Source organism: Colobus angolensis, unplaced genomic scaffold, assembly GCF_000951035.1.
Source record: "Colobus angolensis palliatus isolate OR3802 unplaced genomic scaffold, Cang.pa_1.0 Scaffold78, whole genome shotgun sequence".
In the NCBI taxonomy this organism is placed as follows: Eukaryota; Metazoa; Chordata; class Mammalia; order Primates; family Cercopithecidae; genus Colobus; species Colobus angolensis.
The window spans coordinates 3,619,445-3,633,898 of NW_012121598.1; the positions used below are offsets into that span (position 1 = coordinate 3,619,445).

General features: G+C 39.2%; 1 protein-coding gene across 1 annotated transcript in view; it reads right to left on the reverse strand.

Moving 5' to 3' along the window:
• The window catches only part of FBN1 (fibrillin 1), a 207,649-nt gene that overhangs the window by 80,814 nt on the left and 112,381 nt on the right, over window positions 1-14,454 (reverse strand). Inside the window, exons 17-24 of the mRNA XM_011928574.1 lie at window positions 10,378-10,431; window positions 8,677-8,802; window positions 7,184-7,309; window positions 6,553-6,672; window positions 6,208-6,345; window positions 5,289-5,339; window positions 3,551-3,676; window positions 1,163-1,390 (exon numbers count right to left, since the gene is read on the reverse strand). Coding sequence (XP_011783964.1) covers window positions 1,163-1,390; window positions 3,551-3,676; window positions 5,289-5,339; window positions 6,208-6,345; window positions 6,553-6,672; window positions 7,184-7,309; window positions 8,677-8,802; window positions 10,378-10,431 — 969 coding nt within the window. The remainder of the gene's footprint in view (window positions 1-1,162; window positions 1,391-3,550; window positions 3,677-5,288; window positions 5,340-6,207; window positions 6,346-6,552; window positions 6,673-7,183; window positions 7,310-8,676; window positions 8,803-10,377; window positions 10,432-14,454) is intronic.

Below are 14,454 nucleotides of genomic sequence, written 5' to 3' on the forward strand. Positions count from 1 at the left end.
CCTTCTTCTTTCTTCCTCCTTCCTTCCTTCCTTCCTTCCTTCCTTCCTTCCTTCCTTCCTTCCTTCCTTCCTTCCTTCTTTTGACACAGGATCTGCTCTGTCATCCAGGCTGGAGTGCAGTCGTGTACTTGGTTCACTGCAACCTCTACCTCCTGGATTCAAGCAATTCTTGTGCCTCAGCCACCTGAGTTGCAGGGATTACAGGTGTGCACCACCATGCCTAGCATTTATTTATTTATTTATTTTTTTTGTAGACATGGGGTTTCACCATGTTGCCCAGGCTGGTCTTGAACTCTGGACTCAAGTAATCTGCCCACCTTGGCCTCCCAAAGTACTGGGATTATAGGCATGAACCACCGTGTCCAGCTCAAGATCTCATTAACATAATTTAAAGAGTTTCTTGTAGACTAGAAGACTCTGCATACATGTAACACGTGACCTGAGTTTCCTACTACAGGGGCCTTTTTCCAAAACAAGACCAAACACTTAAGAAATATGCAAGTTCATTTCTACATGTGAGACAGAACTGGGAGATTAAATCTCCAGAGCACCAAGTCCTTCTTCAGCAATGAATTACCATAGCCTTTGGAAGCAAAATTAAAGTTCCTTTGAAATTACATAACCTACATTTTTTTTTTTTTGAGACAGAGTCTCGCTCTGTCGCCCAGGCTGGAGTGCAGTGGCGCGATCTCGGCTCAAGCTCTGCCTCCCGGGTTTATGCCATTCTCCTGCCTCAGCCTCCCCAGTAGCTGGGACTACAGGCGCCCGCCACCTCGCCCGGCTAGTTTTTTGTATTTTTTTAGTAGAGACGGGGTTTCACCATGTTAGCCAGGATGGTCTCGATCTCCTGACCTCGTGATCTGCCCGTCTCGGCCTCCCAAAGTGCTGGGATTACAGGCTTGAGCCACCGCGCCCGGCCAACCGACATTTAAGAGGGCCATGTAGAAACTCTCTCTCCATACAGAACAATTTTAACCCCCAGGACTTCTTGGACCAAACAGTTAAAAAAAAAAGTTCATACTTTTCTAAACAAAGATAATTACATAATTCAGAAAGCAAAAAGTGCATGCTGGGATGATCAAGTAGAGTGCTGAGATCACGAAAATGCATCCTGTTGGTCTAAAAAGAAAGGCAATTGGCCATGGAAAACATAACACTGTACCTTTGAAGAAAGGCTTTCCATTTGTAATTTCTTTTGTGGCAAATCCGGGTCCTCTGGGACACAGCTCCTCGTACTCAGGAGTATTTCTCATGGGACACTCCTCGCATTCCTCAGTACCCCAGGCTGCCCCAACGGAGCAGCAGCAGGCATCCATGCGGTGGCGGCCAGCAATTGGCAGAGTGCACTCCTCGTCCTCATACCTCAGGAAGCAGGTTTCCAGGCGGATATCTGTCAGAGGGAACCAAGGGAGGTTAAATAGAGCTGCACGGCTTCCACTGCCCCAAATTGCCAACACTCTGTTAGGCAAAGTACTGCACACGTAATAATTTGCTGTATTTTTATTGGCTGGAATTAATTTTATTCCTCAAAAACAAAACAAAACAAAACAAAATCCCTAGGCTCTGGGGTAGGTATCCTCGCCTAATAAAGACTCTCTTTGTCAGCCCATGTTTGTACCTCCTATTTCTGAAAAGTTCCCTTTCAACGTTAGGTGTTTTCTGATAATTCTACATAAGGAATGGTATTCTGAGAGATCCCACAAGGCTCTTTCAGGAGATGTTTTCTCCTGTACAGAAATTCCTATCACCGATGCATGCACGCCATGATGCCTTGGCATGTCCTCCACAGCTAAAGGCCAGCTGTACTCTTTATTGTTGGAGAATGTTTGCCCTAGTGCAATCACCTTTTCCTCAGACCCACTTCATTTTTGGGAAGGTAGAATGGTGAACTCTGCAAAGAGGACCATCTTACTTGAGATTGAAGAGAAAAATGCAAAGAAAAGTCATTCACTTTTTTTCTCAAATATTTCTTTCTTGTCTTACTTGAGACTGAAGACAAAAATGAAAAGAAAAGCCATTCACTTTTCTTCTCAAATATTTCTTTCACCTCAACACGTGCTTATCGGCACATTCTTCAAGATACATGTGGGATCCCTCTAGCCCTAAACCCAAATTCATGGGTTATGAAGAAGAATAGAAAGCCCAGCCAAGCAGAGGTCAGAAGAGCTGGATTTTGGTCCCGTTCTGTAACCCAGTGGATTGTCCTCAATAAATTATCCTAAACCTGAATTTCCACATCTGTTATAGGATGTTGCACTCATCTCTCTTAAGGTTCTGCGAAGCCCAAATGAGATTATACATCTGAAAGTAATGAAGTGTAACTGAAACGTGAGAGGTATCCTCCTTCTCTTTCTCCTTCACGATGGGGCCATTAACAATTTACCTAACTCCCTGGGTTTTCTCTAACGTTAGAAAGTTTTTGAAGTATTCTGGGCAGCTTTATATTCAGGCTTCCCATATTAAAATAAATTATTTTAAAATGAATCCAAAATTAAACACTGAAGCATCTTTCAAATGAAGAACCTAGAAGATTCTCATTAAATACCGATTCCTCCTAAACAAAGAAACTAAGACTCAGAATAGCATTAACTGACATCCTTAATTACAAAAATACTTTTGGCTTTGAATTCCCACTTCCATTCCATATTATTTATTTATACTATAAACTATAAAGTTCAATATTTAAAGGTTTGTTCATTCTAATTGGTAAGTGATCAAAATCCTTCACTCTATACCACTTTTTAAACTACCTACAGTAGTCTTCACTGAGCGTGCACTTCAGAGTAATGTGGTTTCAGATGTGAAACACAGGTAAGCATCATTTCCAGAGTCATGGACTCAGAGACCAGTGATCCAAGGGATATACTCTACGCAGAGGCAGAAGCCATAGTAGTAACACCAGAATAAGTCTGCCAGACCTTAGATGCATGACTGTGGGATCTCAAACTTGCTGCTATCACGAGTCCATAGGGACTTAGGACTTAGAGTTCTAAGGATTAAGGATTCTTAGGGTTGGGGTGAGACAATTTGGCTTGAGGATCCCACTTGGGCTCTAGCAGTTGGCACAGAGTATCCCACTATGACTAGCAGTGATACCTGCCCTGGGCTTTCTCAGGTTCACTTTTCAGGGGAGTGGCATCTTCACTCCTGATATCCACAGGTGTTTCTGCAAGGACCTGTCCTTTTGGCCAATGTCAGGATATGCTTAGAAGACATGGGCTACAGTTTCCAAATATGTGCAAATATTGTTCTTTTCTCCACCACTCAGCTTGTATTTGATAGTTCGTGGCATATGGGGCTGATTTAAGAGTTCTGGAAAAGTAACTGTGATGCTAGTGATTTAAGGAATAGCTGCACATCAACAAAAACTACAGTTGCTCCTTACTATTTGAAAGACTGTCAATGGAGCGGCCATGGACCCTAGAGGACATGCTGAATTTTGGAGTGTGTGTCTGCACCTGAAGCTAAGTGCTCAGCTATATCTTGTTAACTGCATCTTTAATAATCTTTAGTACATTATTATTAGAAAAATAATGAGCTCAGTATTTACCAAGACAGATCCTTCCTGTGGCATCCAAAGTCATTCCACTGGGACACTGACACTTGAATGACCCCCTAGTGTTAACACACAGGCCATTTTTGCACACTCCTGGGAACACTTCACATTCATCTATATCTAAAAAGAAAAGAAAAGCATAAAGTTAATATATGTTTATAATATCATTCTACCTTATTCTACTCATGCAGTCATAATTATTCCCCATTTTGAACCTGGTAAGTTGATAAAACTAGTTTGCCTACAAATAGTTCGTGTAGAATTTCTAGGGTGCCTGCATAGCAACCAGAATGAGCCCACCTATTACTAAATATGTAAGAGTTTCTCCACTGGTTTCAGGGAATAACTTTTGAGTTGCAGAGACAGGCAGCTGGTGTGAGTTCTTGGAGATAGCTCTGGTAGCTGTAGGGTTCCCGGCAATATAATTTGCTTTATGAGAGCAGATGCCCGGAAATGAATGGAGAAGCAAAAACCTGGTTTTTCAAACTAGCAAAGAAGAAACAGCTTGAAGGTCAGCATAGAAAAATATCCCACCAAGGAATATGTGGGCCAATGAAGGGTGTCTTTTAAGAAGTGCTGATAAATCACCAGAAAATGTACAATCAATTCTAACTCAGCCATGGTCTCAGGCTGTTCTGTCCATGCTTTGGTCTCAGCTTGGGCTGAGGAGAATGAAAAGATACTCATGTTCATTCATTCATCATTCATCCAATCTCTCTCAAATGTATCAGTCCTTCCCAGTTCGCTTAATGGAGAGCAATATGTTCTCTGCACTTAATTTGGAAAAGTATTCACCACCAAGTTAATCAAAAGAAAGGCACTTACTTGCCAATGCCAAAAAAAAAAAAAAAAAGGCGGGGGGAACATTAGCTAAGAAACTCATATACACTGTATCTCTATTTAGAAGAAATAACTTTCCACACCAGGAATGTTGAAAACATATTCTGAATCTTTCCTTGTAAGAGAGATCAATGGGGAGAGAGTGGAATCTACCTTTTTGGGTTTTTTGTTTTGTTTTGGCCACTTGTACAACAAAATATGCTGCTGAGGTCAGATAAGTTATTAACAGCGGGTCTGGACCAGAGAAAGGCCAAAGGATTCAGTCATCATTTGGAAAGCAAGACCTTGGGTGGGGGTTGTAGTGTGCCTCTTTGTTTTAACAAGGAAAAAACTTCATTTCATCCCACATATGGGACTAATTGCTGTTTTTAAAATTTTTCAGCTGCTGTGTCATGTCAGGTTGTGTTAGTCACCATGACCTATGTCTATCTGAAACTCACGAGAAAGAATCACAGCAAACTGAAGAAACTCCATGCAGACTTTCAACAAAGAGAAAACAGAATGTGTCCTTCTAAATCATCCATGACTATGAAACAAACAAACAAAAAATGCCAGGACAAACCAAAAAAACACACATTTTACAGACTCATCAATAACTTACTGTTTTTCTCTTCCTGACAGCATTGTGAAAGTGCAGTCTCTCTAAACTGCGATCAACCTAAAACATTTTAAGCTACCCACCCTGTCCTTTGGACATAGCAGTCTGACACTAGCAATAGTATATATACACTTGTGAAATTAACAGCTGTTCCGTTTTGTAGTTCTCATTATTTTTTTTTCTCTGCTGCATATTTCTCCCTGTTAAGTTACATGACAGCTTTATCCAGTCCAAGTTAATATAAACATTCATTATGCACAAAAAAATGTATGGTTTATAAGTAATCAGAAATACCTTCACACTGTGTTCCTTTAATTCTTGAGTACCCTTTACCACATATGGGATCTGTAATAAAAAGCAAAAAACAAAACAGAAAATTAATTTGAGATAACAATATCCAGACTTTGAAGTTCTGACATAGTATGAGAAACATGAAAGATGACCTGGAACATGAAGTAGATTGTGTTGCTATAAGTATGAGATAACAAAATGTTTCTGAGATTGCATAGGTGAGGAAGAACAACAATGAAATGTCTCCTCAAATAAAGCTCAATTCCACTAAGATATTCCAAAAGACACAGAAGTACCCTATAGATCATGTTAAAGTGATAGCTAAGAGGGAAACTGAAGGTAGATTTCTCTCTTGCTGTTCACCTGAAAATAGGAATCACACTATAGAATTACTTTAACATGAATATAGAAAACTCAAGTCTATAATTTGGAGATCTCACGCTCTCCAGCATTCACATAAATTTATACATGTATATATCTAAACAGAAAATCAGCAAAACCATGAGCAAGGTTCTCAAACCTTGAATTCCCAACAGATTTAGACGTTCACCAGAAATCCTCCTGAAGTTTAGTCACGAATACTGGTTTCTTTACATCAATTAGCTTTTTGAAAGAGAATCTGTACCTATAAAAAGCTCAGAACCCCTAACCACAAGGTTCCCAAGAGAGCCGGTAGGCACTGGTGCTCCAGGGAAGCAACACTAACTAACCACATTACAACGTGGAGACAGAAAATAATAAATTAACAAAATCACATAAAAATGGACACTTCTTATTTCCCATTCAGCAATATGGTTGGGGTCATCAGGATTAAATCTTTCAAAATTCTCATGTGAGCCTAGATAAACGAAGGACTAGGCTTCCCCTTTTTAGGCAAAGACCAGTGGAGTGGTGCAGGAACCACAGCATGGGTTTCTCTTACCAACTTGGCATAGGGTGCACGGGCTTCCCCACGCAGCCCCGAGGGAGGAGCAGCACTGGGACTTTAAGGTGGCGCCATTGATGTTGATCTCACACCGCCCATCGATGACAGTCTGCCAGCAAGTTCCCTTGATGGTTTCTGCAGATGAGGGAATACTATTTAATGAATCGATATAAAAATTCAAACATACACCTTGGAATCATAGGAAAAAATAGCATTTGAAACGAAGAATAACAAAGTTTTTAATGTTGTTCATCCATACTTAAGCTCTTTTGCAGGAAAAGCTGATATTGAGTATAACAACATTGATAAACATAGAAAAATCATTCTCAGAAAGATAAATACCTATGCAGATGGTTTTTGTTGGATCCAAAGTACTTTCAGAAGAACATTCACAAATAAAAGAGCCTGGGCTGTTCTTGCAGACTCCATTAATGCAAGGACTTGATTCGCATTCATCAATGTCTGAAACAAAAACAGGTCTACATTACTGCTAAAATTTAGTCTTGGGCCTAAAAGAGTACTTCAACTTTGGCCTCAATTGCTACTACATATCCTTCATCTCACATAGTAAAGCTGGCCTAATAGTTTTTCCTACACTAGATGGAATGCCAAAATAACCCTATAGTATAGACTAGTACATCTCTATAGTATAGAATACGGGACTAGGCTGAACCTTTCTTTTTATTCAGAATATCTGCAGTAAATGTATACGTGATTTCTGAATTAACAGCTCAAATAGCAGACACATAACATTTTCTTTATCTATTAAATGATGGCAATTAAAATGCCAATTGCAAGTAAATACCATAAGTGGCTTACAAAGTACATACTAGTGCCATTTAGAACCACAGAATTTCAACTAAATTGGCATAACTGTCTAAAATACAGGAGATTCTAATTTAGTCTTATGGTTTTCTAATGGCATTCCAAAAGATAGCAAAGTACACAGTATAAGAACAAAAATATGGTTTACCTTCACATGTTTTTAGATCAGGTTTGTAGATAAATCCCTTGGGGCAGGTACAGACAAAACTTCCAGGAGTATTTCTACATTGTCCATTGTCACAAAGGAGACTGTTCAGTACACATTCATTAATATCTGCAAAGTCAATGAAAATGAACACTTAAAAGGGTCTAGACTTTGCCTGTATCTTCTTTGCTCTTTTACATTAGATCTTTAAAGTAATAATGATATGATCGATTCAAGTAAAAAGGCAAAATTCTTGTATCATTAGCTTTTACCTAAACTATCTCATTTTAGGAAAACAGAGGTTTGACCTGGTTTTATTTTATTTTATTTTATTTTATTTTTTGAGACAGAGTCTCGCTCTGTCACCCAGGCTGGAGTGCAGTGGTGTGATCTTGGCTCACTGCAAGCTCCACCTCCTGGGTTCACGCCATTCTCCTGCCTCAGCCTCCTGAGTAGCTGGGACTACAGGCGCCCGCCCCCAGGCCCAGCTAATTTTTCTGTATTTTTAGTAGAGATGGGGTTTCACTGTGTTCGCCAGGATGGTCTCGATCTCCTGACCTCGTGATCCACCTGCCTTGGCCTCCCAAAGTGCTGGGATTATAGGCGTGGGCCACTGCACCCAGCCAACCTGGTTTTAAACTAAATATCTAAACTGAGTATCTACAAAGCCCAAAGTCATTAGACTATTTAATTCACTTATTTCTTTAACAGGAAGAAAATATAGATTTGCTGGAAATCATTATCTTTATATAGTTACATTATATAATTAAATTTATATAATTTAATTCATTTTGTCAAATTAAAAGGATTAACCTTATTGATTTAAGGAACTAAATAAATACTTAAAAGGTATGGTCCATCTTTGACATGTGTTAGTTCTAGAATAGGTGTTTCTTCCTTATAATAATTCAAACTGTCTCCAGGTACGATTATAAAGTATAATCTGTAGCATTTATGATTGTCATGGAGAATTTAGATTCATGATATAGGGAGCTCAGGAAAACTGCCTGCTTTCAGCTGAATAATATGCCTGTCTAAAGCAAAACCCAACTTTAAGGGTTTAACATAACAGAGAGCAGGTATTCCTGAAAGTAAGCTGTGTTTTCTCTGATCAAGTCTAATAAATGTTTGGGAGAACAGCTGCTTCTCTCTCAGTAAAAACAAGGTTGACTTTGTAGTCACGTGAGAATGGTTCAGAATCTCTGTATCTCATATCTAAGGAGCTTCTCTTTGAAGGAGTGAAATCTGATACATCTTTATTTTAAGGAGCAAATCATTTCAAGGAATGAATCTGATACATCATTATTCATAAATTGTCAAGATGCAGTCATGTAAATTTTTGTTATTAAAGACATGCATCTGCTGTGCTGACATTCGAAGTATAAAGTGTCCTTCTGCCTAGTCCTCTAAGCTACTCAAAGGCAGTTTTCTCCCAGCAATGAAAGAATGAATGCATTATGCAGGAAATGTTTCAGAAAACAGGTAAAACTTCTTACCAACACAGTTCTTCCCGGTCGAATCCACTTCATATCCTGAATTGCATATACATTTATAGGTCCCACGAAGGTTTTCACAGATTCCATTTGGGCAAATATCAGGATCTAGTGCACATTCATTTATATCTGCACCACAGAAAAGTTCAAAATCAATTAACATTATAAAATAAACATTGAATGAATTGTTAAAAATATAACACTACAATACATGTAATGACCTTAGGACCTACTGGAGGAAAAAAATCGATTTCACTGGAAAGAGAACTCTCGATCTCTTTTTCTCACTGTAAGATATTCTGAGTCAAGTCTTTCTCTCACAAGTTCCTGAGAGGAACTTGGCCTCTCAGCCGAAACTACAAGATAACCAATCCCTAATCAAGCTGAAGGAGACCTCCTGGACTTCTCCTAGTCCAAGCACCAAGATGGAAACATGGATTGACAGAGCAGGTCCCAAGTCTCTACAACTGGTCTCCCTACCACCAGCCCTTCTGTCTTCCATCTACCCTCTACACTGCAACCATTTTTACCATCCTAAAAACAAGCTGATTATGATCATTCTTATGGTTCAAACTTTCATAGGTTCAACAATATCCTCAAGATTAAACTAAAATACAAATTTTTTGTTTACTTATCCCAAACTTCACACTCTTCCGTGAACATATAACGCCCTCTTCACTCTGTGTCAGGAACACCTGCAGCAGGCTTATTTACAGGTCAAAAGCCAGCTCCAACACCACAGGCTCTGAAAAAGCCTCTGCCGCTCTGCCCACCTGAGGTGGGGCCCTCCCTCTTCTGCACCCTCACAACTGAGGAGTCAAGGCAGGTGCAGAATGACAACCAGTGAATGGATAGTCCCAAATCCTGGTGCCTGATTCTTCTATAAATTAGAGTTGACTTTTTTTTTCTTCCAAGTCCCTATGACAACTTACTTATTTCCCATTAACTCCTTTTTCATTATAAGTTTCCTTACCTCTCATCTTTCCTCCTCTGAATACCCCCTCCACATTTTCATTTACACACAATGATGAAACTAATCATGCTGAATGAACTGACAATCAATTCAGCCAGTCCACGTTCTTTCAGATCTCCCTGAATCAAACTGCGTAGCTTTATATTAATAAAATAATCCCTTCCACTTTCTTGTCACCTATTTTCATACTTGTTCCAATTCTCCCTTTTAACTTTAATTCCTTGCATGGCACCAATATTTCTCTAGCTAAATATTTCATTCTCTTCCAACTCAGTTAATTGCTGTCACTGCTCCCTACTGCTGTCTTATAATACTGAGCACTTAACAGTTAAGAATCCTTCAGAATGCAGATGGAGAATGGTTCCACCAGCCCATCATCCTGAGTTGTACTTGACAGTGGAAGATCCACAGGAGAGTCAGGCTGCCCCTTCTCAAGCATGAGCAACAAAAGTCATTATATGTCATCTGTGAGCACACATCAACCACAATGGGAGAGGACCTGACCCCTTCAGTGGCCAAGCCCCACAGCCACACCCAGAAATCCTAGAGCCCACAGTGCCCTGGCTGCTCTGCAACTGAAGGCTTCTGAGCATCCCAGATACATGGCACAGCGATGGCCAGAGAGGGAGTCAGGTCAGACTAGTGTAAAGGGATCAATGCGAAACCCACAGGAAAGCCTGATGCTGCCTCCGCACATAGTCAAGGTAGTAAATTTTGAAAGGAATCCTTACCACTGCCTGCTGACGTCATCCCCGGCCCGCTGCTGCAGAGCGCCTGATATTCCGCTGCAATAAATTAACAGACAGTAAATGATTCCCTTGTTTGCAGAATAGGTTGATCCTGCCCTTGGTTTTGCACACATCATTTCCTCCAAAGTGAGTAGAACCAAAATTAAGTGGTAACGGAAAAGGAGGTATCTCCTCAGGGAGTCACCTTTACATCAGGCTCCCATTTTAAAGGCTACACATCATCGAGGAAAACAACTTTTAAGGATACAGGCAAGTTATAGCAATTCCTTGTGCAAAGCCCTTTCAGAAAAGGTGATTTTCCTATAACTTGATTTTGTTCACCAGGGAACACTTTACACTTACGGTGAAATGTGCCTGTTAAAATGTGGTTTCTTAACTGTTAATAAAACTTTCTCCCACCATCTTGGGGATAATTTTGCTTCTCATTGCTAGCTGTTTTTTCAGTGCAATTGGTTCTTAACATTTCCTCATTTCTCTCTGTAAATTCTCTAGCCTCCCCTCACAAGTGCAACAACAGAATGCCTACTCTTGCATTTAAGTGTATTTTTAAAGTTAATATTTATCAGGATACTGGATTCATTCTCTATGATATATCCATAGAGAAAGTATTGCTTAATGTTAAAACTGTGAGATTTTAATTGAAGAAACTGAAGTACACAGAATATGTCCCCAAATTTGAGATAGAATCAAAATTCTATTTCTTAAAATTAATACTATGTTTTACATACAATTCCAACAATACTTAACATAAGAGTGAATGATGAAAATGTAGAACTAACTGGAATCACACTATCCAAGGAAAGGAAACTAGTGTCCCCTTAGTTGCCAATGGTTTCTGGCAAACACAGTCTCATGGTCAAATGTAAATCATCTGTGCTTAAGTGGAAGGAGAACAGGGTATCAGGGCTCGGGCTTATTGTAGAGGCTGACCGCACCTCACTGCTGAAGCAAATAGTTCCTATCTTCTGCATGCCAGAGAATTGCATCCTGATGACAGTGGACGTAAATGAGTTACAACCAAAAATTATCATGTCTTCTAACAAATGTGAATTTGAGAAAGCAGTGATGATTTAATTTTCAAATCGTCTTAGAAAGGGCCAAACAACCAGCAGATGGGAAGGTGTGTTTGAAAGCCAGGTCTGGGAACAAAAAGAAATTCATCCTTTTTATTCTGTTATATCAGCAAAAAACTAAAATATGTATGAAATACTGTAATAAAACAAGAAAACCAAAATCATGCCAGTTTCATAAAAAGGAATTTTAGAGATAATGACAATTTTGCTGAAGTTTGGCTTAAATGGAAGCAAATTATTGTCACCATTGTTTTCCATTTAGGCAGGATCTGGTTCTTGACCATTTTTTGTAGTGAGTTCAAATAAGCATGGGTTTTAATACCAATGACAATGCTAATTGCTGGGAGTTTTGGAAGCAGCCCTTTTCCTCTGTTAGTTTCTTCTCCCATAAATTTGGAACGATAATTCCCATTTCACCTGGTGGCTGTACAGAATTAACATTACATGTTTAATGATTTAACATGTACTGTGCACAGCTCACGCCTTGAATAAAAAATAAGTAAATAAAAGTATTATAAACACATATTAAGGGGTAGGTATTGATGAGCTAACTCAGCGTAGTGCCACGGAGACAGTGGCATGAGGGATCCATGAGAAAATTCCCCAGAATTATCCTCCTGTGGGTTTAACTGACCAATCACACTCCCGTGGGTTTAACTGATCCATTTCTGTGAAACGCCATTGTCAGAAGGCTGAGGACACAAGAGGGCTTGCTGAACAATGTGAATGAGCTCCAGCAACCAGTGAGAAACAGCTTCATATGCAACTTGCCTGACTTGCAGACCACAAAGATGAACTTCGGATTTTGTATATTTGGAGTCTCTCCCTCAACTGACGGAAGACATTCCTTTTGAATATTTTCAGTACTTTAAACAGCCTACCCCCCATTCTTGAAATGAGGGATTTTCCTACATTGGGATGGTTCATGACCAAAGAGGTGGAGAAACCAAATGCATGAAACTACTTCCATGTGTGGACCTTTTCTGGGTAAATTCATTCAAATATAAGACAGAAGTTAGTGGAACCGAGCCTTACATTTAACTCTCGTTAAGCTTTACTGTTGCTATGGTTTGAATGTGTCCTCCAAAGGTCATGTGCTGGAAACTTAATCCCCAATGCAACAGGAATACTGCGAGGTGAAGCCTAATAAGAAGTGATTAGGTCGTGAGGACTCTACCCTCATGAATGGATTAATGTTATTATCATGGGAGTGAGTGAGTTATCATGAGAGTAAAAGCACATTCAGTCCTCTCTAGCTTTCTCTGACTCCTGCATGCTCTGTTGCCCTTCCGCTTTCAGCTGTGAAGTGACTTGGCAAGAAGGCCCCCGACAGATGCTGGCGCCTTGATATTGGACTTCCCAGGCTCCAGAACTGTGAGAAATTAATGCATTTTCTTTATACATTATTCAATTTGTGGTACTGTGTTACTGCAACAAAAACTGGACTAAGACAACTGCTTAAAGAAATCTGGTCTTTTGGTCACCTTTTTATAAACCCACATAATTTCCCTACGGATCTTAAGAATTCTTTGGAAGTGCACTTGGTCCAGAGGAAAATTTAAAAGCAAATATCTATATGCACCAAGGCTCCTGGATTCTAAGTCTTGGCTCTTCCAATCATTCAATGTGTGAACAAGTCACCTGTACTCTTGTGTGCCAGCTTTCATGATACTTGTCTGTATTGCAAATTCAAAGTAGGTAAGAAAAGTATTTTGAAATGTTAAAGTAACATGCAAAAGGATGATATTAATAATACACAACTATGAAGTTATAGGAAAGTGTCTTTGATAGAATTATATTTGTATATAATAAAATTATTATAAACACATTGAACTGATTGGTGATTATACATAAAATAATTTCCATATTATTCACTGGGTGAAGTCATTAGCCAGAACAAAGTTTGCTTTCTTTAAACTGGCATCCCTCATTTCTTTTTTCTTTCTTTCTTTTTTTTTTTTTTTTTTTGAGACAGAGTCTCGCTCCGTCGCCCAAGCTGGAGAACAGTAGTGCTATCTCAGCTCACTGAAACCTCCACCTCCTGGATTCGAATGATTCTCCTGCCTCAGCCTGAGTATCTGGGATTATAGGTGCGCACCACCATGTGTGACTTTTTGTTTGTTTGTTTGTTTGTTTGTATTTTTAGTGGAGATGAGATTTCACCATGTCAGCCAGGCTGGTCTTGAACTCCTGACCTCAAGTGATCAGGAACACCTGCCTTGGTCTCCCAAAGTGCTGGGATTACAGGTGTGAGGCACCACTCCTGGCCCCCCATTTCTTTTAAAGGCTTCCATTTAACTTAATCTAACTTTTCATAATATATTTTAATTTCTAACTGTTAGTTTCAAATACTATTATTTTTAAAATAACAAATCTTTTAAAATTATGATTTACTCTTTAATTTGTTTCCTTTAGGGCAGAAATAAACTGACTAAATCCTATATGTAAAACCAACCAATCAGAGCTACATATTTTCAATATTAGGTCTAACTTTATTTCAGGACATTAGAGGTCCACTGCCAAGTGACCTTAAAATTGTGTTTAAATACTGGTGGAACACTGTTTTAATTTCAGTAAAGTATTCTTGTTTTATAAATAGAAATAATTTGCAACTGGACAGGACCTTTTGGATTATCTAAGGCAACTCATTTTGTAGATGAGATGTCTAAGGATAACTTTTCTGCATTATTCTATTTTATAATTATGTTTATTAATATAAGCTACCTCAAATCCTTTCAAAAAGTAGGTGAGGAAAGTTTGGAAATAAGCAAAATACACAAATAACTAAATCACCTAAGTAATTTGGCTGCCTGTTGATGGAGGAACAGAATTCTAACTCGCTATCCAGTTCTCTTTTAATTAGGCCATGTCACTTCAACTGGAGAAAAATACTTTTTTTCTCTCAGGTTAAATCAAATCATTAAAGAAAACCACACCGGGCCGGGCATGGTGGCTCACGCCTGTAATCCCAGCACTTTGGGAGGCC